At 32.7% G+C, this 27,760-nt stretch overlaps 1 protein-coding gene across 1 annotated transcript in view; it reads left to right on the forward strand.

Annotated features, from left to right (window-relative positions):
• The window catches only part of LOC143226424 (lipase maturation factor 2-like), a 65,094-nt gene that overhangs the window by 12,936 nt on the left and 24,398 nt on the right, over nt 1–27,760 (forward strand). Inside the window, exons 3-8 of the mRNA XM_076457362.1 lie at nt 898–1,106; nt 2,184–2,212; nt 5,620–5,837; nt 6,089–6,267; nt 8,272–8,398; nt 21,990–22,145. Coding sequence (XP_076313477.1) covers nt 898–1,106; nt 2,184–2,212; nt 5,620–5,837; nt 6,089–6,267; nt 8,272–8,398; nt 21,990–22,145 — 918 coding nt within the window. The remainder of the gene's footprint in view (nt 1–897; nt 1,107–2,183; nt 2,213–5,619; nt 5,838–6,088; nt 6,268–8,271; nt 8,399–21,989; nt 22,146–27,760) is intronic.

The following is a 27,760-nucleotide window of genomic DNA, read 5'->3' on the forward strand; positions in this document are numbered from 1 at the left end:
ACATGTGTATAAATGTCCAGGTTAATGTGTATGTGTGTGTCTTCTTAAACTAATATAACAAGCCATGGACCCCAAACTGAATATCTTTCAAATATTATTTTAAAAAATATCATACTACTTTGAAACAAGAAAAAATATCAGTTACCTACTAGCAGAACATGTATGGTTTGGAAATTTATTAACATTAATTATATTAATCTGGTAAGAGTACTTGTTTCTGGTATGACAGCAAAGTAAAAGCTATAATTTGTTCAACTAAACAGAGGTGAAGAAATGCTTTGATATATCCATTTATTAATAATTTCTATTTACAGAGAGGACAAAATTATTAAGATTCTGTAACTAAAAATATGAAACATTGACACTATGAGATCCTCATTCTTTGAAAACTAAAGAATTTGATTATAGTTAATTTTCAGTTCAAAATTCTCTAATACTGTTTGCTACAGATTGCATAAATTTTCAAACTTGTGTTAGTGATTTAAAATAGCCAATAAAATATGTGAGATTTCAAGGAAACAAAACTAACATCCAATATATTTCTTGTTTGAGGAAATTATGTATATCATCCAGTGATATATGCTAGTGGACAGTTTTGAAATGACAAAGTAGTGTAAAGTTGGTTAACGTGTATAGGAAATGTGCAAAAACTAATAAGATAAAATATTTTGTTGTGCTTTATGACTGGATATGGTATTTGAAGCCATGTTGTAAGAATGGTTGATCAAATGAATTCTCACAACATCTAGAAATGAAACATTTTGTGTAACTTTGCATTCAAATGCCCAAGAAACTCCTATTACAGTTTGTATGTGTATATGACATAATCAAAATGTTTGGTTAAGATCACAGTGCACTGTTTGAGATTTATTACTATGAAGTGCACTCCTTTTACAGAATCTGGGACAGCTCAAGTGGAAAAGAAAGCAAAGGAGCTACCATCATTACTTTGGTTAGCTCCATCATTTGGACTTGATGTGCCAACTTTCATGGAGTTTTTAAGCATAGTTGGCATGCTAGTTTCTTTTGGAGGAATGATATGGGTTCGACTTAGAGACTGTGCTAACTTTGGATTACTGTGGATACTGTATTTCTCACTATATCAGGTAACAGTTTTTTTGATAAAAATGCACTGCAGAACAGAAACTATTACTGAAATATTAAATAAAAAAAAGGTCATTAACAGATTAGACTGATGTAAAGTCACACAGAAGTTTTTTGGTGGTACACAGTTTATCTTGATCACAACTTTTTAGAAGGTTTACTGTCGCCATCATCAGATGAGATATGAGAATCGAGGCTAATAGAAATTAATTGAAGAAACAAGGAATTGCTTTAGAATTGATTATTCTTACTAATCTACAAACACATGATTAAATACATGCTGCTTATATTCTTATGGATTCTTACATTATTCCTTTTCTTGTTCAAGTTAATTAGCCTCAGTTCTTGTATTTTGCCAGATTATGGCAGATAAACCTGATGAAACATTATGAACTAAATAAACCAGTTTTTGCCATGTATAAGATATTTAAAAATAAATAACTATAACATGTATACATAATTGCATGCACATACACATTTGGACACTAGTTTCAGGATGTACATTGTTTTTCAAGTGCAGTAGATCACTGGTTATCCAGACTAATTTGGATCATGGGTAGTCCAGGTGGTCAAAAATCTGGATAACTAGATGTTATTAAAAAATCATATCTTAAACATAACATAACAAAGTTATATTTTGTCTTGTACTTTATGATATTTCTCTGCTAGCTTTTGACCACATTCACCTTTTTGTTTAAAACTTGTTCACAATGTCCACTTTATCATTCAGTGAGAAAAAAAACAACTTATGTTTGGTAGAGATTTTCACCCTAACAAAAAACAACTTTCATTTAAAAAAAATAAAAACATATTTGTTACTTAAGTATGTCTGTACTAAATAAAACTAATGTTTCAAAATATGCCCTTTGCTACGAAATGATCCAAGCATGTTAGAACCTGTTTAATATTTTTGTGTATTTCTTTTATAAATAAAATATATATACATGCATGTACACATTTTGTAAAGTTGACCCAAATAATTGGCATTATATTGTATAAACTTTTTTGTTGATTAGCAAATACTGTGTATTACATTTTCACTAAATGATATTCATTATATATTTGTTGTATTGTCCTAGGGTGGACAGACCTTTTTATGGTTCCAGTGGTAAGTTTTTTCTGTATTTGTAAGTTGTATTATGTTCAGTGAGTTTATGAATGATTTTGTAGAAAAACTAATATTATTAACACACTCAAGTACTATATATAACATATTACAATTCTGAGTTGGTGGTATTAATCTCTCCTCAGACATTTAACAAAAAATAATAACATCTTGAAACTAAAATTATAACAGTGAAGTACAGATTTAATTAATATTTGATAGAAACAAGATAGAAAATTATTAAAACTCTGTTATTTGTTTGCTCACTTTTTTACTGTATGACTTAGGTGTTTTTTCCTTACCCACTGATAGTGAATGAACTTTTCTATTTTGTCCACTTCTTTTAACATAACCTACTTGTGTATATGTATCACAGCCAAACTATATAGAGCTTCATTTGCATATCTTGTGAAATGTATGAAACTTTTCTCATTATTGGTTAATTTTGTTTCCTTTAGTCATCCTTTGAAAAAATATAAATTAAAATTCTATTTATAACTTCAGTTTTTAACAGTTTTGATCAATATTGATTATCGTCTTATGACTCTATACAAAATCTTTTAATCTTTGTTTACATTTTCCAGTCTTTTTGAAATATTTTTCTATCTTCATACATTATTTTAGTTACTATTGTCTTAAAGCAATGGATTGTTTTATCCAGGCCTATTATGGAAAGGCTATTATTAGCTTGTAGATATTTTAACTTACTTTTACATTACTATACATTTTTTGCTAAACATTGTTTGCAGAATTATAAAATATTAAATGCTTGTAAGATTATCTTTTAGTTCTTATAGTAATATATATAACATGTTGGGTAATTTTAAGATATCTACATATGATATGAATCTTCATAGTATTTGTTTTTTTATTTGTTATCATAATACTGTGAGTTTTGTAAAATATTAAATATAAAGCTTCTGAGTTGGTATATGATACCATATTATTCAGTTGTAATTATGAAATATTAAATATAAATAATAAATATGAAATATTTTAATTTGTGTTTGTTTTTATTCATTACCAAAATACTCTACTGAGTAATTATGAAGTATTAAATGTAAGCTGGTCAGTTAGTATTATTTATTTACTATCTTATTATTGTTTTGAGTGTTTGTAAAGTATTGAATGTGAATTCAATAGTTGTTACCAGGGTACTGTGTTGATTGTGAGTTATTTATTTTGATTGTTTTGGGTTTCAGTTTACTTGTATCTGTGGCTGTATATGAATTTAACATGCCGTTTTGTTGCAGATGCTTAGGTGTAGGTGTAAAAAGGTAGATGTTGGGATGTGGTGATACTACATAACAGGTGCAATTGTATTTGTAGTATGTAACTAACAGCTGTTTATCATTTTGAAGAAAATAATTTCAAATAATAGATAGGTTTCTTGAAGGAAATGGTTGAAACTTAAATTACTGTATATGAATTATAATACAATTATTAAATAACTATTGAAATATCCTTTTTGTACTAAGTAGGTGTTGTTCCTGCACTTCAGTATCTCAAAATAAATGTTAATGGACAGATGTAAGTTTGAAATATTTGAATCATTTAGGGAGTGCATTGATTTTAAAAAAAAAAAAACCTTTGTATTTAACTATTAAAATTTGTCTTTTTCCTGCAGCTGGAAATTAAGTTTGAGATATGTGCATGTTTTTGGATCTATATGATTATAATGCCACATATATTCTGTACATTTATGCTTAACATTGTAAACATTTATAAAATGCAAGAAATATGAACAAATATTTTAAAAAACTGAACTTTTTGATTTTATCCACATTAATAATTAGAATAGGACATGCAGTATAGCAATATGCAATACTTAGGTTTTGCACCTGTACATGTATGCACTATTATATAGTATATAATATATGTACTATTACAGTTATGAGATAAAGTGTTTGTACCCCTGCGTCCCGAGTGGTTTTTTCCTCATAACTTAAAAAGTATCACGAGTATGCTAATAGAAGTATAATATATTATAATTATATAACACACATCTATATAAATTTTTATATAAATTAAAGGACAAATAAACTGTATAAACAACCAAAAATAGGAGGAGCATAAAGTGTTTGTAAACACTTTGTAAAGTGTTTGTAAAGGACGCCCCACCAAAATTCCAGAGAGAGAACCAAGAGGAAGGTTCTCAGGGAAGTTAGTAGGAACCCTCATTTAACACGTAATGACATACAAAAACTGGTAAGGGAAACTGGGTTTGATGTAAGCATCTTTACAGTTACGAACATGTTACGCTCTTCTGGATTCAAAACATGCCGTTTTTGTATAACTCCATATTTAAAGCCTGTTCATTTAGAAGCACGAATGAGGTATGCAAGAAAGCATGTAGATAAACCATTTACTTATTGGAAGAGTATTCTTTGGTCAGACAAGACTAAAATCAAGCTTTTTGGCTACAATGATGTTTGCAATATTTTCCGTAAGAAGGGGGAACGAAATCTTCCAAAGAACACCGTCCCTAGAGTTAAACACGGAGGTGGCTCAATCATGCTATGGGGTTCCTTCAGCTCTTCTGGTGTAGGTAGCCCTCACTGCATCAACGGAATCATTGAAAAAAGAAGAGTACGTTGATATATTAGGCACTGATATCAAGAATGATGCTCACAACTTGGGTGTCCTTGGATCTTCCAGCACGACATTGAGCCTAAGCACACATCGAAATATGTGCAATCCTGGTTGCAGAGGAACCATATAAGCACTCTGGAGTTGCCATCTCAGTCACCCGATCTCAACCCAATTGAAAGAGTTTGGCATGAGTTGAAGACCAGAGTTCGTCAGCGTCATCCGTAAAACTTGCAAGAATTGGAGGCCTTCTGTAAAGAAGAATGGAAGAAAATACCATTTGAGTACTGTAAAACGATCATGGAAAGCTATGAGGAGAGACTGCGCGAAGTAATTCACCTGAAAGGCTACACAACTGACCATTAAAGTAGATGCACAAACACTTTCTGCCCCTCCTATTTTTGGTTATTTGTTTATAAACAGTTTATTTGTCATTTAATTTACATAAAAATTTAATATACTTCTATTAGCCTACTCATGATACTTTTTAAGTTATGAGCAAAAAACCGCTTGGGATGCAGGGATACGAACACTTTCTGTCGTAACTGTATATACTTTCCTAACAACCAGAGAAAGAGCAATTGTGATAACATCACAATACATTTAGTGGCATAATTGAGGAAATGGAGTTGAATTTAATTATATCATAAATGTAACTAGAATACTTTCTAGTTATACAATCTGTAATAAGCTGTAGAACACTTTTTTTAAATTCAGGGCAACTTGTGAAAAAAACAGATTGCATTTCATACGTTGTTTTAAATTATTGTTTCCAGAAATGTTATATTAACATAAGTTTTTTTTGGTTTTTTTAAATATAGGGATATTCTACTTTTAGAAGCAGGATTTTTGACTGTCATCACTGCACCACTGGGACTATTGCAGTGGTCAAAGTCAAACACAGCATTTTCTGGCTTACCACATCGGCCCCATGACACAGTAACTTTTTGGTTGATACGGTGGCTTTTGTTTCGATTGATGTTTGCCTCTGGTGTAGTAAAGCTTACCAGTTTATGTCCAACATGGTGGGGACTCACAGGTGGGATTGCTGTTGGTCAACTGAAAGTTTCAGTAATATTCAAAACTACTTTTAAAAATTTGTAGATTGTAACTGAATTATAAGATACTGCATATTTGTCACACAAGATGTATGCTATTTAATACCAGTGTCCTTATTTCTTGATTTACTGTCTATATATTTAATCTGCTCATTATTTTTAATGTTGTATTTGTTAATGTTAAATAATCTACTTATTATTTTATCAAACTATAAATCTTTAACTTTTTCAGCTCTAAGCATTCACTTTGAAAGTCAGTGCATCCCAACAGCTCTTGCTTGGTTTTGCCATTACCTTCCTGCATGGTTATTGAAACTTGCAGTGGCTGTGACACTTGTGATTGAAATTGGTGTGCCTTTTCTCTTTTTTATACCTCTTCGTTCGGCCAAAACTTTCAGCTTTTACTCTCAGGTATTGTAATTAGTGTAGCTGACTATGCTCATTGTTTTCAAGATATCATTTGTAAGAGTGTTTTGTAGAATTTTAACACGTAGATGTGGTGATAATAATAAACAAAATGCCATAAAATTCCTAAAAGCAATCATATGTGCCTTATATAAATACAAACAAAAGTGGTAAAGACATGATTCTTGAGCATGATTAGTAAAGGTTTGGCATAGCATTTATAGTTCAACCAGCAATGCCAACTTTGGACCAAATAGATGCCTAGCACATATAAAACCTAAAGAGCATCAAGACCAACTTCCAGTAATTTAACATATCAAGTACATTATGAAGGAATAGTCTTTAAAATTGAACTATAAAACAAAACTTGGTGATGTTTAGTAGTAACATAAACTGCAAACAAAAAAAATAATTGTGGAAAATCAATTTTTTATAAAGCCACAGTTGCATAACTTTAAGTTTATTCGTGTAGAATATTTTGTGTATGCCAACTAAACTGTGTTCATGTCATGCATTTTGGAATTTACAGTTGAAAGCTAATCTGATAGAAGTTATAAGTGAATTGGGCATATAAATTATTGGATTCTTTTGAATTTTTCCATCCTAAATTGCAAGGAATAAGAAATTCTAAAAGTAAATGCTTAATTTACAAGGTTAATAAACAAAGCAGTTAATAGTTTTTAAACCAAATGAATATATCTAGGATACAAAAAAAAATAGTCCAAACATCACCTGTTATTGTTTTGCCATACATTGAAAGATAGTTTCAAGATTACAGAAAGGCTGAGGGAAAATTTGAAAAATTTATTTTTAGGATCTAAAGTTGATCAAACTACTAAAGAGCCTCTTCAGTATTAAAGATTGAGTGTCGATTTTACAAACATCATGTGGTGTATCTGTATAATTGTGCCAAATGTCAGTTGATGTATTTGAGGAGTACTAAACACCATTTAGGTAACCATCTAAAAGAATGTACAAAGAAGGTTATCAGACAGTAATTTAAGCATCTCCCAGCATATATTGTTTCTCAACCATTATCTTGAATTAAAGAGACCACACCAATCAAAAAATATCAGTCAAAGATGAATTGCAAAAATTAATTTACTTTTTTTTATATACTCTACTTTTAGCTATTTAACATTATCTTTAATAAATCCTCACTTGTACAAGGTTTTACTTCAATTTTTCATCATGTCTGGAAACTATAATTTTTTTAATCTGTTCACTAGTATTTTGTTCTTGTTGCTTAAGAATGATAAATTTGTTTGTCTTTGAAAAATAAATTAAAAAAACTTGTAAAACAATTTTACCAACACATTGTATCAAGCCTTCAAAATACTCTAATTCTTGCCTACTCGTTTTCTTAGAGCCCCACTATAGTTATAGAATCAATGATGATTTTAAGTGTTAAAGTCTATATCACTCATTTAGAAAACAAAACCTTAATCTTATCTTTCATAGGTAGTAATTATTATTGTTCTTTTGAATTGTATTTGTGATGTAATCATAGAAATAAACTTCAGACTACAGTGATAAATTTATCTTCTTTTAAAATGCATAATATATGAAATCATATTTTTGACAATTTTATGAAGTTGTTATTTTACATTTGTGACCAGTTTGGTCTTTGGGTTTAATGCTTGTTGTATTGTGAATATTGAAAACATCTTTTAAAGAGGTTTTTAAACTACATTTGGAAATGTGTATGTAGGTAAATGTATCTTTGATTTTTTTGTTTGAGAGAATCCATAATAGACTTGCACCTTATCATATAAGTTCTTTATAAGAAAATCTAAAATTATTGGAAACTTAAGGCACATATTCAGTTATTTTTATAAACTGAACTTTTAATGAGAACTTTTTGATAACATTTTATTTATTTAGAATTTAGAAATTAAAAAGTAAGTTAACACCTGTGTGACTTTACAGCTTTTTGTGAAGAATGGATACTGCACTGTAATTACAGTAACCTGTTATATTGTTATATGCTGTTTGCCCATTATATTCTAGGTGTTACTTCAGTTGTGCATCATTTTGTCTGGAAACTACAACTTCTTTAATCTGTTGACTATTGTTTTGTGCTTATCTCTTGTGGATGATGAATTTCTGCTGAATCTTGTGGGAAAACCTTCCATTAGTAAGTTCCTCCTTGATAAATCTTAAAAACAGTGAAACTTAGTATCTTTAGAGTTTGGAGCTCAAACATGATGTAAACAATGATTATTATAAACAAAATTATATTTAACTATTTAATCATCTCTAAGAAGTGATCTTGAACATGGATGCTGTAAAATTAGTTTTTCCTCCTATGCTGTTGTAAAAATAATGTAATAAGTGTTTGTGAAAATTTTAAATCTAATTTTTGGAAAACTAACTCCTAGTATGGTGTGTTTAGTTTAAAGTAGCATAATATTTATTTTATTTTTTAAGTTGACTGTATATATTTATTATTAATATCATTAATTTGAATTTTAGTTTCCTTGTTGGTCAGTACTACAGATGTATACTCTGAACATATTAATGTATACTTAACAATCAGTGCTAGTTAACTCAGTGTTAAATTAAGCATAGTGTGATCTTTGTAACATGTTTACTTATTTGTTTATGGAATTATAAAGTATAAAATTATTAAATTTATTTAAAAATTGTAAATATTTAACTCAAAGTTTAAAGCTATCACAGTGCAAATGTATTATTTAACTTCATGATAAATAATAAATATTATATAATGTGAAATCCAATGCAACCACAGTATAACGATTATTTCAGTTTTTAATAACTGCTTAAAAATTTGACCAAAGGTAAAATTATTGATATGACGTGTTCTTATAATCAGTAACCAAAAATTTTATAAAATTTTAGTGTGCACCATAAATTATCAGTGGTATGATAATAGAGTAAATAGATATAAAAATTATTTCTCACAATTTTAGCAAAATTTGTTAGACTTGAAATACTCTGAATATGGAATAAAATGAATCATATATTCTCAAATTTTAACTATTTTGACTTATATTTATTCACTATTCATAAATAATATCTTTAAGAAACATTTGATTAGTTAAAACTTACAATAATGTTTTATAGGCAAAACATTTGAAATTTAGATTGTAGCCTATAAAAGATAACTTTTTAAATATAATTTTGTATGTTTTATTCACCAAAAATATAAATTGCTATAAGATTATATTATTTTAGATTTAATCATAAGTTTTGCATTGTGCATATGCAGTAGTTATTTATGATCAGTACTTTAGATTAAAATGTTTAACTTGTACTGTTCTGTTGCCTTAATTTGAAAATCTGCATTTTAACTTAATATAATGAATTTGATTACAAATCTTATTTTTGTAGTGAAAGCAAAGTTAGATTATATTTAAAGAACAAACAAATTCACAAATCACAAACATGATGACAATGACTTCTTAATGTATTCATATGTTTGCATGCTCTATTTGTTCTTGGTTTTACTGTTGTTAAATCAGTATTTATATTTTGCAATATTAACACTTCTACGAAAAGTGGGGCCTAATAGGCCCCAGAGCAACTTGAAAGGTTATTAATATTGGGCTAATAATTTTGTATTTAAATGAAATTGCCGTTTAAATCCATTAATGAATGGATTAACGAGATTCCCACTGTCCCTATCTACTATCTAGCGAAACCACAGCCAGGGGAACGGGCTTGGAGAAATCAGGACTAGAAACGTCTTTTCGTAGGAGTGTTAAATTAAAAAGTATTTGCACGTTGGTATGTTACAAACAATTAATATTTGCTAGAACAACAAGCTTGTTAATTTTGGGTTATCGCATGCTTTAATTCAGTCACATTCAACCAGTGAGAATACTTCAGATATTAAACAGTTAAACCAAGGATATATAAACAGTTTTTTAATGCCTTCAAGGGGTCTGTTTGCTTAACATTCAGGCACTGAAATAAATGGGAATAATTTAGTGTGAACTCTTTTAGTAAAATTCACTGTTGAAATGAATATTAATACTTTTTTTCATTAAATTAAACTTTTACTATCCATCTATTCATATGAGATGGTACCTTCCACTTTTTTTTGTGTGCAATATTCATTTGGGTATGGATGGTAGATACACGTCACATGGTCACTTATGTTCAAATTTCTGTACACTGGGCAACTGAAGTTTTCCACGTTTATACATGTGACTCCCGTGATTTTACCAACCAGGTTTCTTTTTTCTGTCCTCTTCATGTATGCTATCTCATAAGTTTTATAAATTCCCTTGCATACTGCCACTAGGTGGGAAAAGTTATATTTGCTTTCCTCTCAGGATAATCCAAAAATTCTAATTTTTTGAATTCAGTTTCAATAATTTTGGTGACATCTCATGTTGCAGCACAGGTTATTTCAAATTTCATGTTACATGTTGAGAAATTGATTTTGTACACATGTACCTTTTACACAGGTTATGTTACAGCTGCATATAACATATTTACTGCAAAACTGTAATACAGGTTTGTTTTTTAAATCAAGCAACAATTAATTTTTTCTCTAAAAGAGTCCTAAGGTTTTGCTTTGAAGAAGATTGTTTATTATAAGGTATATTTATTTGAAAGATAATGTCATTTTAATAGGAAAGCACAGACAAAATATTTTTTATTACCTCTAACATTTGCTTTTTAGGAGAACCATAAAAGTGTGAATTCATGTGGTGAAAGTGGAATTTTTTTTTGGCCATGTTGCGGGTAGAAAAGGATGCTGTCTAAATAGCAGTGGTGTGAGATCAACTTTAGTATATGATCAAATGAGAATTCTGCAGCTTTGCAGGTTTCATATTGTACTATCATTGGTTCATGGGTAACTTCCCCAAAATTGCTTTTTCATAACAGGCTCTCAGAAAGTTGAGAAACACTTCAGATGAAGTGAAAAATGTAAATAATAATTCCAGTGTCTGATATGTGGATTAGTAGAGGTCCTGGTATTGATGTATTTTTAGTAAGATTGTGAGTTCTTGAGAGATACTTGTGCCAACAGTAGTGGAATCATAGCACTGTTATCACAACTGAAGGATTGAGTAGAAGGTGTAGTTGCATGTGCTAACCTTTACTCACTTGGTCCTTAATTTTAGTCAAAGATTGTTTGTATAAACTGTACAGCAAAGAATTGTTTGTTCTCCATTTGTCCTACACAGAGTAACCATGGACATCGTTGATTTTCTCTCTGAGAACAAAACACAAGGTCATGTATGCATGTTTACGGTCATTAATTATTTCACAAAGTAAGCAGAGTCTTATCTGTTAGGCAGTATGTCATTACAGTCAGTGGCTGATGCATTATCAAAGCACTGAATAGTCCATTTTGAATCAGAGTTCACTTTAACAACCATCTGTTCTCCAAGTTATTTAAATTTTCTGATGTGGAGATGTGCACTTCGTTTTATCGACGTGTCTCATGGCTTAATAGGGTGCATAATAGAAACTGTTGTCTATGATTGCCAAGTTTATTAATACCAACTAAACTGAATAGAATGAAAATGTTCTGTATGTAACGATGAATTTTGCATAACTGAGCAGAGATCAGCAGGTTGTTCATCAAACATTATTATGCTTGGATAAGAAGTCTTGCTCCCTGTACAATGCTGTGTGGTCATCGTCATAATATAGGTGTCTGCAGAAATATTTGGAGTGGGCAAAATCTACTTTAGTTTGCACTTCAACAACTAGAAAGACTCATGGAACAAGAGGGTCTATGACAAAACAGTGAAGAAACTGAGTGTGGCCTTGATATATGCCAGCAACATAGAAGCCAATCATCTTAGGCTCTAACAAGTGTCCATTGATGTAAATAAGGTGTAATAGTCGAGAAGGTGCAGAAAAACTCAACATATCAACCATCTGCATCCACACAAGTACCAAATGATTGGAAAAGGAGTCAGAATAGGAGACTGAACCAGAGGAAGAAAAAGAGCACTGTCTTATCTCACTCCAACCCAGAGGATGAGAAGGAAGGTGATAGTACTTATCTCACCTTTCTCTAAATACTAGATTTAAGAGGAACAGACATATCCAACAATTGGTTGCAACACCAGAGATGGTCTAGCAATCGATATGGTTGTTATTAAACTCAGTTGCTAGCAGGAACAATTATCTGGTCAAGAAATCAATGATTTTAAAGGAATTCATAGCTTTCATGCTATAACCTTTAAATTAGTGAGTGCATATTTACAAAATTTGACAGATTGTCAGTGAACATTACATTGCTTTTATATGTAAAATAGTAGATTTGTTTATTAAGTTTTAAGGCTTGTTAAGCAATGTTTTTTTTTTTTTTTCTTTTCTTGGTTCAGCTTGCAAAGTAATTTTCATTTGAAGAGTAACCATACTTTTAGGCATCAGAAATTTTCAACTTTCACATGCAAAATCCTTACTCTCAAATAGTTACCAAACATTTCTGAGAAAAAGTTTTATGTCTTATCTGTTATTTTCATTAAATCTTCATACAGGTTTTGTCAATTTGACCACTCTCGTAACCACTATAAAAAAAAAAAAGGAGATAAATATAAATTGTCTTTTTTTGTTCTAGAATGACTACAAACTATAACACAAAACATATACGTTTAGACTAAATATCTTAAATCTCATACATTTATATATAATTAATATATTGATCTTGCAGCCTTACATGACTAAGAATACAGAAGTTACAATGATACAGTGCACATAGACTCCTTATCTTATCCAATAATATAAAACTAACCTTTAGTCTTTACAAAGTGACCTATCTTGGCTGTGTTTAGTGGACTGGTATTTTGTAAAATAGTCACATTTCAATGATTATATATTATCACTGGCAGGGTCACTGTTCTTGATTCAGTACATGAGTGATATCTTGCTAACTAGAAATAATGGAATGTTTTTATTTTATATTCTAGCTTGTCAGTATTGGTAATTTGAGTTTCTAATTCTTACTGAACTATAGACTTTGTCTTCTGGCATTGCAAACATCTGATTCAAACCAATGCTGCATTCAACATTACACGTGACACAAAACATTGATGTTCAGGTGTTTTTCTAATATTTACCTTTAAGTTAACAAGTTAAATTAGGTATAATATAAAACTCTGGATTATAATCTATGGTTTGATACTAAATGTAAGGACATAAATGTAGGAAATAGTAGCTGAATAAATTTTGAATGCGAGTCAACAAATGTGATGATGTGGCCTTTGACCCATGACCCATCTAAAAAGGGTAAAATGTCATAATAGATGTTAAAGTTATATATTCAGTTTTATTTTGAGATAATGGAATATCTTCAGTCATGCAGATTAAAATACAGGGTGTTCACAAAGTTGTGTTCCAGCTTTAAGTGTATTAGAACAAAACCAAAAAAGATAATGCAATTTTTGTATTATATTAGTTGAAAAATAATTATATATGCTTTACAGTGCACCTCAATATGTGCACTGTTTGTGACCTGTAGCACATCCATTTCAGTCCATGTTCTTTGCTTCTCTTCTGATACCATTAATTATCCTTGACATACCCCCCCCAATGATCAGAAGTCTAAGGGTGTAATGTAGGGAAACTTTGATGGCCAAAGAACTGGCCCATCATGTCCAATGACATCCTTATTATTACCCTATCGTGCATAAGTTGACATCAAACATTAAGTTTTGGGCTATTTCAAAATTGTTCTTGAAACATGGGTTTTCAGATCCACATATTCAAAAGTTGCAGCAATTCAATGGTCCAGGCATTTGAAAGTTGGTTTCATCACAGAAGAATACCCTTTTTAGGTACTTTATTCATTGGTTGAGTTCAGCATGGAACATGCAAAATGTCACCAAGGCTCATCATTTTATTGTGAAGCTTGGACTATTTGCACTTTATGTGCAGGACTGTGTATTAGTGATCTTGGTAGCTTGCGTTCAGCTGAAGCATGACAGACTTTTTGAGCTACATTGGAATGTTTCCTAACACTAGTGATGATTTCTTCAGAAACAGCTGGATGTCCACTTCAAGGCAGATCACTTGCAATTTCTATCTCCTGAAGCTTGTGAAACTGCATCCTAATGCTGGTTTTGAAGGGGGAGAATCCTTCTCATATTTATGGCCATTATTTGATATAACAGTTGTCACTGATCTCAACTCAACTGTGCAAATCAGATGACACTTTCAGCTTTCTCGTATGTAGTCACCTTCTTCATTCAAATTTTAACTATTAGCAACTGGACACTCCAATTATAATGTGTAAATCAAAAAACAAACTTCATTAGTTATTCAACAAGATGCTAAAAACTGCATAATTATAGGTCTTTTGATGTTATTGTAATAAACTTTTAAAACCGGAACAGGAATTTGTGAATGCCTTGTGTTTTACACACAATTTTAGTAAAAAGTGCAGTAATAATAATGCATGAAAATATGAAATGTGAGTGTGGTACAGAGGTGGGAGTAATACCCACATGGTGGAATTTTGCCACACCAAAACTAGTACCAAACTTGGAACTGGAAGAGTTCTGAGAAGAGAGCATATAAACATCAGTGGATTTTAAGTTAGAGGCATTGTCTAGACTGAGATGGCTCATGTGAAGGAACCATTTTTATAGTCTCCATCCCATTCCTTCCTACTGAAACTAGGCACTGTTTATGTAACAACCAGATGATAGTGGAGAGAATGGTCCTGGTTCGAAGGATAAGTTGTATTGTCATGGGATTGACAATAGGTAGCAGCACAGTTATAGGTTTTGATCCAACTGGAAACCCACAGAACCCAGGAAACTGATAAGTTCATAAGCACTGGAGATGTATTTCTACAGGAAAATAGGACACAGGAATATGTGAAGCTCGTATAAATACTGCTTGACCAAGGAAATCAACAAATTAATTATTTCAGTGGTAGTTTTTATAGAATAATAATGGTTGTATTCAAACAGTTACTACCCTCTTTCACCTACACAAGTAACTGATTTGACCAATTGGTATTCATCTGAGCTTGCATCTTTAGTCAATACTTTTACTATATAGAATCAAATTCTTGACTATTGTAGTTATCTTGTTTTTCAACTATCCTGTGAGGATTTTTTTAACCAAAACCCTCATTATTCAAAATTCTGTAGAAGGAAATATTTATGACCATCATTGTACTGTATGAATTTTCTATTTAAGGAGCTAGAATTCCTTCACACACCTGAAAATTCCTCAAATCAGTCTAACATTCACCCCTAGAAAGCTGCTGGATGAAGATGATATACTGATCAATGTATCAGTCTTTCAGCATTTTGTCATCATGGTTGTCAGGCTGGTTATGAAGTCTTCCCAGGCTTGACAGCTGCAATAAGATGTGGACACCGTATGGACCCAAGTCCAAGATTCATGAAATGACCAAAGTAGCCAAATAAGTAACATCCCAGAGCACTACCTCAACACCAGTTAAGCCAATCCTCCAAGTGACTTATTTATAGCTCCCAGTTGCAACATTATCATCAATGAGAGGAGTCCAGGCTGACATTATAACACTGGGAGTCTTTCCTGAAGAAGGTTGCATTAATTAATATCCAAGTGAAGACCCCATATGTGTGCCCTTGTGGGACTGCTACTTCCCAAGAGGTAACTGAATGCCAGAAGTTTAAAGACAAAACCTCTTCTAAGTCTCAAATGACAAACTATGATAGGACCACAACAGCCAACTTGCTGTAATAATACCTCATCACCTAGAACTACTTCATCACTAATAATTGTTGGAACCTTCTGGATTAATGAAGGAACATTTACTTCTACAACTGGCCAAGAACATCTAAGGCAGTGGTTCTTAACCTTGTTAGAGGTACTGAACCACGGATGTTTTGTACTTGCATTCACTGAACCCTTTGTAATTGGAAAAATAAAATACGATTTTTTTCAAATTTAAAACATAAGTAGATATTTTATTAGTGCACAAAATGAACCATGCATCAATTGCACACAATATCACTGTGTTCAAAGAACAAAACCAACAAAACATGAATTTCACACAAAAACAAAAACGTAATTCAATGAATATTTACTGCAAATCAACGTGACTTTTGCTGTTGCCTTTCAAAGACAAGTTCAGAATTGCATGACTTCACCTTGGCAAGTGCCACTCTCATATCATTTTCACAACAAAGCCTGTTCCTTTTCTTTGTTTTTATGTCTACCATCCTCAAAAAGGATTCCTCGCAAAGATACGTTGTAACAAACGGTATGAGTATCTCAAGGGTTTTCTTTGCAATAAGAGGGTACGCTATGATTTGGGTGACACCAAAACGTTGAGAGCATTGTTGTTCTGAAAAGTTGCTGTTGAACCTGGCTCTGCTGAAGTTCAATGATTTCATCAAGGTATTTATCGCTGACATCTGCTGTTGCAATACTAAATGTGAACGGCTGTCTCACCCATGCTGGATATGACTTTCTGGTAGGGAAGTATCTGTCAAGAGACTTTGCAAGGTCATCTAAGTGCATAGCAATTGCTTGCTTCAGTTCCCCGGGTACAGAAATGTCTCCGATTTCAGACACATTTTCGATCTTAGTTACACAGTCATCCAGCAGGGGAAAGTTTGTGAAGTTATCGTTCTCTGTTCGTCGTTTCCATAATGGTAGCTTTTTTTGAAAAGCCTTCAGGTTTTCTTCCACTTCGATAATGTTGACTCCACCTCCCTGCATCTGGTGATTGAGATGATTGAAAGCAGTGAACATATCGGCCATGTACGCCAAAATGAGAATGAATTCAGATTTTTTGAAGCAATCTGCATGACAATGTTGGTGCTCTCACAAAAACAGGGCTAATTTCACACGCATGGCAAAAATACACTTCAGCACCTTTCCCCTGGATAACCATCTAATGTTAGAATGGTACAGAAGTACCTCAGATTCAGAGCTCTTTTCATTACACAGCTCTTTGAAGATGCAGTGCTTCAGGGCACTATTTTGCACAAAGTTCACACATTCCACTACAATTTTCAATACTTCTGCCAGTTTTGAAGGCAAGGTTTTTGTTGCCAACACATGCCTGTGCAGAACACAGTGCATTACAATGATGTATGGTGCATCAGCTTTCACCAGTGCACCAAAACCAGAGTTTCTTCCCAGCATGACTGGAGCTCTGTCTGAACAAACTGCAGAAACCATATCCCACAAAAGATCGCTGTCTTAGTTGTTGTTGTAAGAGGCTTACATAATAAAAAATATTTTTTATCTCGTCGTTCTTCACATAGCACACAAATACAACAAGCTGGCTTAGATTGGAAATGTCAGTGGTCTCCTCGAGTTGAAGGCTGAATTTTGTTGGGCTTGAAATCAGATCTGCAACTACTTGAGCCAAGATGCCATCGCTCATGTCATCTATTCTGCTGCTGATGGTGTCATTTGAAAGAGGAATTTGGGATAACTTATTTTCAGCAGTTGTTCCCAGCATGATATTTGCCATCTATAACGCAGCTGGTTTTACGAGTGCTTCCCCAATGGTGTGTGGTTTGCCCTGCTTTGCAATCAAGTACGCAACTTCGTACGATGCTGTGAGGATTGGTTTGTCAATGGGTACCAAAGCCAAGAACAGGCAAAGTAGCTTTTTCATCAAACCTGGCTCTTTTTACCTTGAATTCAGCAAGTGTTTTGTTCTTGTATTTCCCATCTCCATTCAGCTTTAGGGAGTGTTCTCTTAGTTTTGCCAGTGTTAGACTAGAATTAATCAACTTGGCATTGCAAATCATGCATTGAGGATGCTAATTCCCATTATGTTCCATTATACTTGTGAATCCATTTTGTATGTATTCATCCGACCACTTTCTGTTTTTGCTCGACATAGTTAGTACGAAGGGATTGAAAGATTAGAAAACAAATCACAAATGATGCACGATTACTACAGTCACAAGTCAACTGCTAAGTGCACAAAGTTCCCTGCAGCACAGATATTAAGGCCAAGTGATGTAACGTGATCAGCTGCAGCCAATGATGGCCAAGTGGAGCATGACATCACAAATCATACGAGTGGGGTAAATGGAATGGACACACACACAGTGTGTCTCTTGACCTCTGCCAAACCCTTAGGGTTAGATTGAACCCAGGTTAAGAACCACTGATCTAAGGGATCACTGTCAAAGCAAAGTGTGGGAACCATTAATATCATTTTGACAGCTTATTGATTAAGAGGTATCAACATTTACCTTAATGGTTGCCAAGAGTTGATTTGCTAATACCACCACCATAATCCTGATGATGACATATTAACCTCCAGAGAGGATTTATCCAAGAATGGCTGCCAAATGGACCAAGGCCTGTGCTGTGTATAACTGGGAAGAAAACTGATGGTGATAGCAGTTAATGCTACCTTCTATGTTAGAATAAGAGGTTTGCCAGCTGCAGATGGAACTGATTCAAACCAGTCGAGCCTTTGCATGGACCAGTGAGATAATCAGGGATAGTATGGTAGCCAGTCAGTAATCCACCACCACCTTGGAAATCTGTTTTCATGGCTAAACTGAGGATGGGGGAATTTCTAGTCACATTGCTTCCAGTGAAATAAGTGTATATTTTTTGTATAGTTTGTTTTTTTGCTAGTATGTACTTTTCATATTTAAAAAAATTAACTATTTCATATACATCTTTTTTCTCTTTGTTTGTGTAAGGTTTGTTTGTTTTTGAAATTCACACAAAGCTACTCGATGGCTATCTGTGCTAGCCATCCCTAATTTAGCAGTGTAAGGCTAGAGGGAAGGCAGCTAGTTATCATCACCCACCACCAACTCTTGGGCTACTCTTTTACCAATGAATAATGGGATTGACCGTCACATTATAAAGCTCCCATGGCCGAAAGGGCGAGCATGTTTGGTGCGACAGGGATGTGAACCTGCGACCCTCAGATTACGAGTTGCACGCCTTAACACGCTTGGCCATGCCGGGCCTTGTGTTAGGTATTAGGTTGTCGAGAAATAAATGTCGGAATTCTCATGATGACATTTAGAAGCTGAATATTGAGTAACTTATTGTTGGTGTTATTACTTACAAGGTGTCTTAATTGTCAGCCATTTCAACTTTACTCAGAGTAAGTTTTGCAATCCACAAGGCAGCTTGGACAAGAAGGACTTTTATTTGATTTTCCTCTATGACACAAACTTAGATGAAAAGCTATCAAAACTACAAAGAACATCAACTTGATATTCTGCCATGGATCTGTTAATGAATGTACAGTTTAGTGTTGGTTCCAAAGGTTTTGACACTGAGATAAGTCTTGAAGACCACGAAGTCATGGAAGGAAGCCATCCTTAGATGAAAACACATTGAAGGAAGCAGTTGAGACAGACCCTTGTACAACAGTATGTGAGCTTGCAGAAAAGCTGGGTACAAGCAGATCAAGCATTGCCAACCATCTGAGTGCAGTTGGAAAAACAAAGTTGGATAAGGGGGTTCCTCATGAGCCAACTGAAAATCAGTGTTATGAGACCTGTCAAGGGTGACACCAAAATTGAACTAATTGAGAATCAAGGTTCTGCCTCATCCACCTTATTCTCCAGAACTTTGCTCTACAGATTTTCATTTTTCTCAAGCACTTTGTCAACTTTTTGAGCAATAAATGCTTTCAAAATCAGGCAACAGCAGAAGCTTTCAGAGAGTTAGTTGATCATAGAAACTCTGTTTTCTACAGCAGGGGCATAAACAGCATTGTTGTACATTTGCAAAAGTGCATTGAAGCAAATGGTGCTTACTTTCATTAAAATATGTTTTACAACACTGGTTTATACTTTTCCAAACTTTTCAGTTCAAAAACGACATTTATTTCTGGACAATCCAATTTAATGGTTTTTCTGTCTGGTTTAAAAGAATGTCTATTTCAAGTGTGATTACATGGTAACTGTCAATATTTAAAGGTTACTAATTATTTAATTATATATGACCCCTCTAGTAGCACAGTGCTAAGTCTGAAGGTTTATAATTCTAAACACCAGGTTTCAACATACCCTTGGTGGGTAGAGCTGGTTATGCTTTGTGCTATGTTTTGTGAAATTTGTTGTGATAGTATGTATTTTAGGTTATCTTGTGCTATATCTCTAATGTAGTTTTGGAAAAATTTATTTTATACATTTTTATACAGGTCCAATATGTTTTATAATTTTATTCTGTATTTTAAGTTTAAATTAAGAGTCTTATGTGAGCATGTTGTTTTCTCTTCATCAGCTAAGCATTTATTTTGTAATCAGTGTTAAAGGATTTGATTATAATTATTAAAGGCTTTCTTGTTTATGTTGATACTCAGTTTGTTAAAGGGTATTTGATGCACTATGCTTATTATTAAAGTGTTGTTATATTAATTACATTGTGATGTTTTCTTTCTTAATGATTGTTTTGAAATCTAACAGTTTTTGTTAAATATTATTTTATATAACATTTGTATTATAGTCGTTGTTTAAGGGTTGTGTTCTAAGTGTTTATAGGTGCAAGAGAAACTTAACACGTTCATTGACCAAGGCACAAGTTTAAATTTTAAAATTAAAATTAATTGTTAGTTGGAGGACAAGCCTGAAGTAGGGGAGAGAGAAAAGTGTGACATGTGGTATACCATGCATTTCTACTATCTAATTTAATTTAGTTGTATTAAAAATGTATGGATCATTTGGTGTACCTGCAGTTTTCATTTAATGTTGTCACAACATAATATGAGCCTTTGCTCCTTCCATTCTTTTCTGATCACATCTGTCCTTCTCATGGGAATATAATTGTATGTTGCAATCTGTGCAAAGAAGACAACAGTGCCATACAGTGATAGTTTAGGTGGTGTCTTAAAGTCGTGCCCTCCTCTATACTTCAGTGAAAATGACTAGTCACTCTTGAATATATCCAGTATAAAGAACATTGAATTTAAACAGTCTGATAGATGATCTTAGCCTGATAAGTTTGGAAAAAAGTTACCAAATCCAGTAAAAGTAACCATTCTTTGTGTGTATGTGTGCTTGTTCTTACAGTGTTCATGGTAAGTCTGTTATAATAAATGTTGTACATTATATTTATTCTCTATATTTAATTCTTGTTTGCTCAGAGGTTCAGTATTATTTTGTAATAAATACCTTGTTGGATTTTTTGTTATTAAGCTGACTTATTGCATTGCTTTCAGGTTAAATCTGTTTTACCTGAATATTCTGTAGTCGGAACTATTTCATCCAACATGCTTTAGTATTTTTTATAAAAGACTAGATGTTGGCAACTGTTTAGTAGAGCAAGAGGTTCAAGGCTCATGCTGCACACCTTCAGATGTAGATGCATCATGATAGTAACATTGAATCCTGTTATTATAGTAAAAGTCTCATGTACCACTATGCTAAGGATGAGATTGGTGTATTCTTTTTAGTGAGTGGATTAAAGTTAAGGGCATCCATATCTGGACTAAAAGAGGTTTGGCCAAGCCATTTAGCTCATGTGTACAAAACTGTCTTGCAGGCTTAGAATGCCAAAACAATTGAGTGAAAATGTTGGGTGTTTTATGCTAGGCTATCCCATTGTATTAAAAGTACATATTGTTGAAAAAAGGTTAAATTTTGTTGGTCAAGGAAAACCTAGTACTGAGCAAATTGGGAAAAAAAACTCATCTGATCCATTAATAATGGTGAAAGAAATTCAGATTATCAAATGTCAAAAGTACACTGATATTTGTGATAAAATCTATCACAATAAGTGATGGAGAAGCAGTTTTTATTGAAAAGCATCAGGTACACAGCTAGGAAAATTTCTTTTTTTATTGTTAACAGATAAAGCTACCAGCTACAGTGGAAGATCACTTCAGTTTACCAGGATGTTACTGACATTTTGTGCAGAGCTGATAATATTTGGTGGTTTGGTGTACTGGTCAGCAAACCTCTTTTCAATACAGCTTTTACCAGATTGGACCATTTTTTCCAAAGTAGGTAAGTATTGTGGTATGTTAATTAATGCTGTGGACATATGCCTAGGCCTGTTATTTTATTTATTGTAGAACAAATGTTCCTTATTTTATTGTGGTTCTAGATGTAAAGGTTAGTTGTACACACAACTTGTATTTGGATATCATGATTAATTGTAAAAGAAATCTTGAAAATGGATTTCAAGATTAGCTGTGTATGCAAAGCCTGCACATGAAGCACATGTGGTATTAGGTTAATATTATTGTATTTAGTGGTTGTACTACAGAGTCTAACTACTCTCTTATGTTCATATTGGTTTCCATGGCAATGACCAGATGCTTTCAATAAACACAAATAAACTTGTGTTTATAAATACAGTTTATCCTTGATTAGAGCATTGAATATTTGGTAAATAAATTTTTTTTTTTTTTGTGACAATAGTATCTTTTGTTTATGGAAAGAGCAGGGTGTAGTTAGAAAATTATAATTCATTTATTTACTTTCCATTAGGTGCACAAAATTCATATTTAATCATAGAAATATAAATTTGGACAATGTTTTAAAAATTCTTTATTCAAAAGTCAATATTTAGGAAAGTAAAACTAACTGAAAAAAGATCTAATAAAGATTATTATTTGGCCAAAGTGTAGAAGCTTACTAACTTGAAAATAATTTTACAATGCCTCACAAAAATATTCACCCCCAAGTCAAAGTCTTTTACATTTAGTTTCATGACTGCAAGCTCAGGCAGCAACTTTCAAATTGGACATTATATCTTAAATCTGTGCAATGTATTCCAAACTGATCAAGCTAAAGAAATGGTGATATTATGTAAGTAAGTTAAATTTTCAAAGAAAATTTGAATAATCTCAATTGCATAAGTATTCAACCCCTTAGGAATGGCAACTCTGAAATGTATAGCCCCAAAGGTAACAAAATCAGTGTAATTGTCTCTGTCTGTGTGTGATCAAGGTGGTTTAACTTGACTTCAAAGTAAATGCTTCTGTTCAAGCTAAACCTTCATAGTGAAATGGAAAACTAATTGTGAAGACCAAGGAGCTTTCCAAATAAGTTGTGGATGAAGTGGTAGATCAGAAGAAGATTACAAGAAAATTTCAAAGTTGCTTATTACCCCTTTGAGTACAGTGAAGTTTGTCATTAAGAAGTCTAATGTGCTTGATTCTACCAAGCCACTATCGAAATCAGGCTGACCTTCCAAACAAAACAGCTGGGAACTTTGCAAATCTTTCAAAGTCACTGTTGGCTTCACAGTGACTTTGAAAGATTTGCAAAGTTCCATTTATGAGATGGGAGTTAGTGTTCATACATTGACAGTATACAAGTCTTTACTCAAAGCTAGCTTGTATGAACAAGTGGCAGGAGAAAAACCATAACTGAAAAAGAATCATTGTAAATTTTGAAAGGAGTTTGTGACAAAGCATGTAAATTATACTTCAGGCATGTGGCAGAAGGTTTTATGGTCAGACAAGACAAAAAAAGTTTGGTCCAAATTCAAAGTGTTATGTCTTGCAGAGGCCCAACACAGTACATCATCCAGACAGTACCATCCCAACTATGAAGCAAGGTAGTGGCAGCATCATGTTATGAGAATGCTTCTCATTAGCAAGGACTAGGAAACTTATTATGATTGAGGGAAAAATGGATGGTGCAAAGTAGAAGTAAATTTTCAAAGAAAACCTGCTTGAGTTAGCCAAGAATCTAAAACTGTGTTCAAAATTCACATTGCAGCAGGATAATGACCCAAAGTTTCAAAATAATAAAAAAATTATCTTGGTGTAGCCTAGTCAAAGTCCTGACTTGAATCTAGTGTAAAATGTACAGTAAAACTTAAAAATTTCAGTCCACCAGCAATCCTCAATGAATTTCTCAAAATTGGAGCAATTTTGCTAGGAAGAATGGGCAAAGATTACACTATCCCACAGTATAAAGCTGATAGTGACCTATCCAAAAAGGCTCAGAGCAATAATTACTGACAAAGGTTCTTCCACTGAGCACTGACTTAAGAATCTGAGTACTTCTGCAATCACAAATTTTGATTTGTTTTCTTTGCAGATTTTGTTGACATTCAACCTCCTTCACATATAAGGATAGATGTGATCATTGAAGATTTGAATGAAAACAAATTAAATAAAGTTATTTACATTATTTGTATTTCATCAAAATGTAACATTGGTAGGGGTAAATACTTTTGAAAGGCACTGTTTGTATAAAACTTGTTTTGCTGCTATTATAAACTTTTTAATTAAATAAGTGAAAGCATTTTAGAAAACAAGAATTTTTTAACCTTAAGTTTTGAGATTATCCAAAGAGAGAAGTTTTCTGTGAGGCTGTAATCTTAAGACAAATAGTAGTGTGTTTAAAATTTGTTTTAAACCTGGGAAAAACTTTTCAAACATTAATTTCTTACAAATAGACATGAATTAGAGGATCAGCTTACTAGCTATACCAACTATGCATAAATATTAAAATGTTTCTATAGTTTCTTTGTGAACCTGCCGATGACCATAGAAGGTCAAAATGTCATTCACTCCTCTACTAGTGCTTTCTCTACTCATACTAGCCATTTTTAAATATATAATTGTTTCTATAGTTATTTTGTCAATTCCCATATTTACACTGAACCTTACAAAGCACTGTATTTTTATACTATTTATTGAGCATTGTTGTGTGTCTGTCTGTACCTTCATACAGGCATGTACTTAATTGACATGATCTAGCTTTTGAACTGCCACATTTCTCATACATAACCTCCTTCATATTTTTTTTTTTTTAATTTTGCTCAAAACTACATAAGGGCTATCTGCACTTGTTCATATTCAAATTAGGGTTATAAGTAACAAAGCAAAATGTTAATTAGAAACCTATTAATGATTGGTTGTCTCTCAATGACTTTGTTGTCACTGGACAATACATTACATGTATTCATGAATAACTTACTAGAAACCTTGGTATTACATTTTTTCAGTATTTCTATTTAAATGAACATAATTAAATGCATTTCATCAAAATAAGTTTTACCCTATGCATGATGCCAAAAATGTGCATGTCAATGTTTTTCTACAGAGTTACATTGAAAATTTAATTGAACTATTATTATCACTGAGATAAGCTTGGTATCAAAGTGTAGCTTAATTCAAATTTTTATATTATCTAAGTTTTAATTTTTAATTTTGAAAGGAAGTATTTAAATTCTAATCTGCACATCAATGAGTCATGACATGGTTGGACTGTGACTTCACATTTGGAGGTTTTTTTTCTCTGCCATTATAAAGACTTCAGATTGATCAAGCATCAGAAACTGTAAATATTATCAAACTAGAATATAAGTTAAACATTTTATTGAAATATAACTATTTATTCAAACCATGTGACATGCCCCTCCCATCTCTTCTTGTCTTTAACAGATCTCAGTAATTCTTTTTCAGATTGCTCTTGAAGTTGTTTATAACCAATAGAAAGGGCATATTCTAAACTATATATACACTGCTGGTCAAAATCTTAAGGCTAATGAACATGAAGAAAAAATATGCATTTTGCATTGTTAGACTCAACCACTTATTTGAGTAGAGCTTCAAAAGATGAAAATAAGAAAAGGGAAAATAAAAATAAACTTTTTTAGCATTTAATAGGGAAAATGTGAACACTATGAAATTAGCTTAAATACTAGCTGGTCAAAAGTTTAAGACCACACTGAAACGAAGCATTAATCGGTAAACACGTAACAAAATTTAGTCATTTGTGTTCAAGCATTAGTGTTCTCATCATCTCCCACTGACATCTTCTGTGTTACATTGGGTAAAAACATGGCAAAGGCTAAAATGTTGAGAGAGTTTGAACATGGCAGAATTGCCAAGCTGCAAAAACAAGGTCTGTCTCAACGTGTTATTGCTGATGAGATTGGGCATAGTAAAACTGCTGTTGCAAATTTCTTAAAAGACCCTGAGGGATACAAAACAAGAATTTCAAGTGATTGGCCCATGAACATTTCGCTGGCATTGAGCAGGAGGATTCAACGGGTTGTCCGGCAAGACACCAGCCAATCGTTGAACCAGATTAAGGCCCTTATGGATGCAGAATGCAGCTCAAGAACAATAAGACAGCATCTATGATAAAAGGCTTTTAAAACCGTAAACACTTTCCAAGGCCACGCCTCCTTCCACACCATGAAACAGCGCAGTTAAACTTTGCTAAGAAGCACCAAACATGGGATGTAGAAAAGTGGAAGAAGGTTTTGTTCTCTGATGACAAAAAATTTAACCTGGATGGTCCTGGTGGCTTCCAACGTTACTGGCACGACAAGGATATCCCAGCGGAAACATTTTCTACATGACACAGTGGATCTGGGGTGCTTTTTCATTCCATGGAATAATGGAGCTTCAGGTTATACAGGGGTATCAAACAGCAGCTGGCTACATTGGCATATTGGAGAGAGCATCCTTATTGACTGAAAGCCCTTGCTTATGTGGAAATGACTGGATCTTTCAGCAGGACAATGTTGCAATCCACAATGCCTGCAGGACAAAGGACTTCTTCATGGCAAATGTGATTCTTTTTGACCATCCAGCATGTTTGCTCGAACTGAACCCCATTGAAAATGTTTGGGGATGGATGGCAAGGGAAGCTTATAGAAATGGACGTCAATTCCAAACAGTGCACGATCTTCGTGAAGCCATCTTCACCACTTGGAATAACATTCCAGCCAGCCTTCTGCAAACACTTACATATCGACCATGCCAAAGGGAATGTTTGAAGTTATTTGCAATGACAGCTGTGGAACTCACTACTGAGACCTCTTGTTGAGCATTTCCTCCCCTGTTTATGACTTCTTTTTGGTATGGTCTTAAACTTTTGACCAGCTAGTATTTAGGCTTACTTCATAGTGTTCACATTTTCTCTATTAAATGCTAAAATGTTTTTTATTTTTATTTTCCTTTTTCTTATTTTCATCTTTCAAAGCTCTACTCAAATAAGTGGTTGAGTCTAACAATGGAAAATGCATATTTTTTCTTTATGTTCATTGGCCTTAAGATTTTGGCCAGCAGTGTATCAAGTGATTGTTTTGATTTGATGGTTAAGTTTGATCATTTGCAAGGAAAGCTTTTTGTTTAGAATAAAGATGTTTTCCTGAGCAGTAATAGGATTTTGTAATGTAATATACTTTTTAGGTTAGTTAGAAAGCTGGATAAATTACAGTAGTTTTAAGTTATAACACTAAAATCAGGGGTTCTGTTCTCTGCTGTGGATACAACAGATAGTCCAGTGTGGCTGTGTTCTAAAATAAACAAAAAAATCTACAGTGGCTATATGAATGTTTTGTTAACTATTTTTATGAGTATCCAAAATAGTGAGAGGAAAAAGCAAGTTTAGTAAGCCACTAATTGCTAAATTTCTTGTTTTGTTTTTATTTATTGTTATATATTTCCAAACAAAAGTAATTAAATATAAAGCTTAAAAATTTATTAGAATTGATAATAAAACTTAGAGGAAATGGGAGAAAAAAATTTAAAATATTCTCATGATTTTTTCTTATTTGAACTACCAGGGTTATTGTCTCCTGAGGAAACTCAATAACATAATGTTTTGGGACAACATGGGACTTATTGATTCATCTTGTGTTT

This window comes from Tachypleus tridentatus, chromosome 9 (genome assembly GCF_004210375.1).
Source record: "Tachypleus tridentatus isolate NWPU-2018 chromosome 9, ASM421037v1, whole genome shotgun sequence".
NCBI lineage: Eukaryota > Metazoa > Arthropoda > Merostomata > Xiphosura > Limulidae > Tachypleus > Tachypleus tridentatus.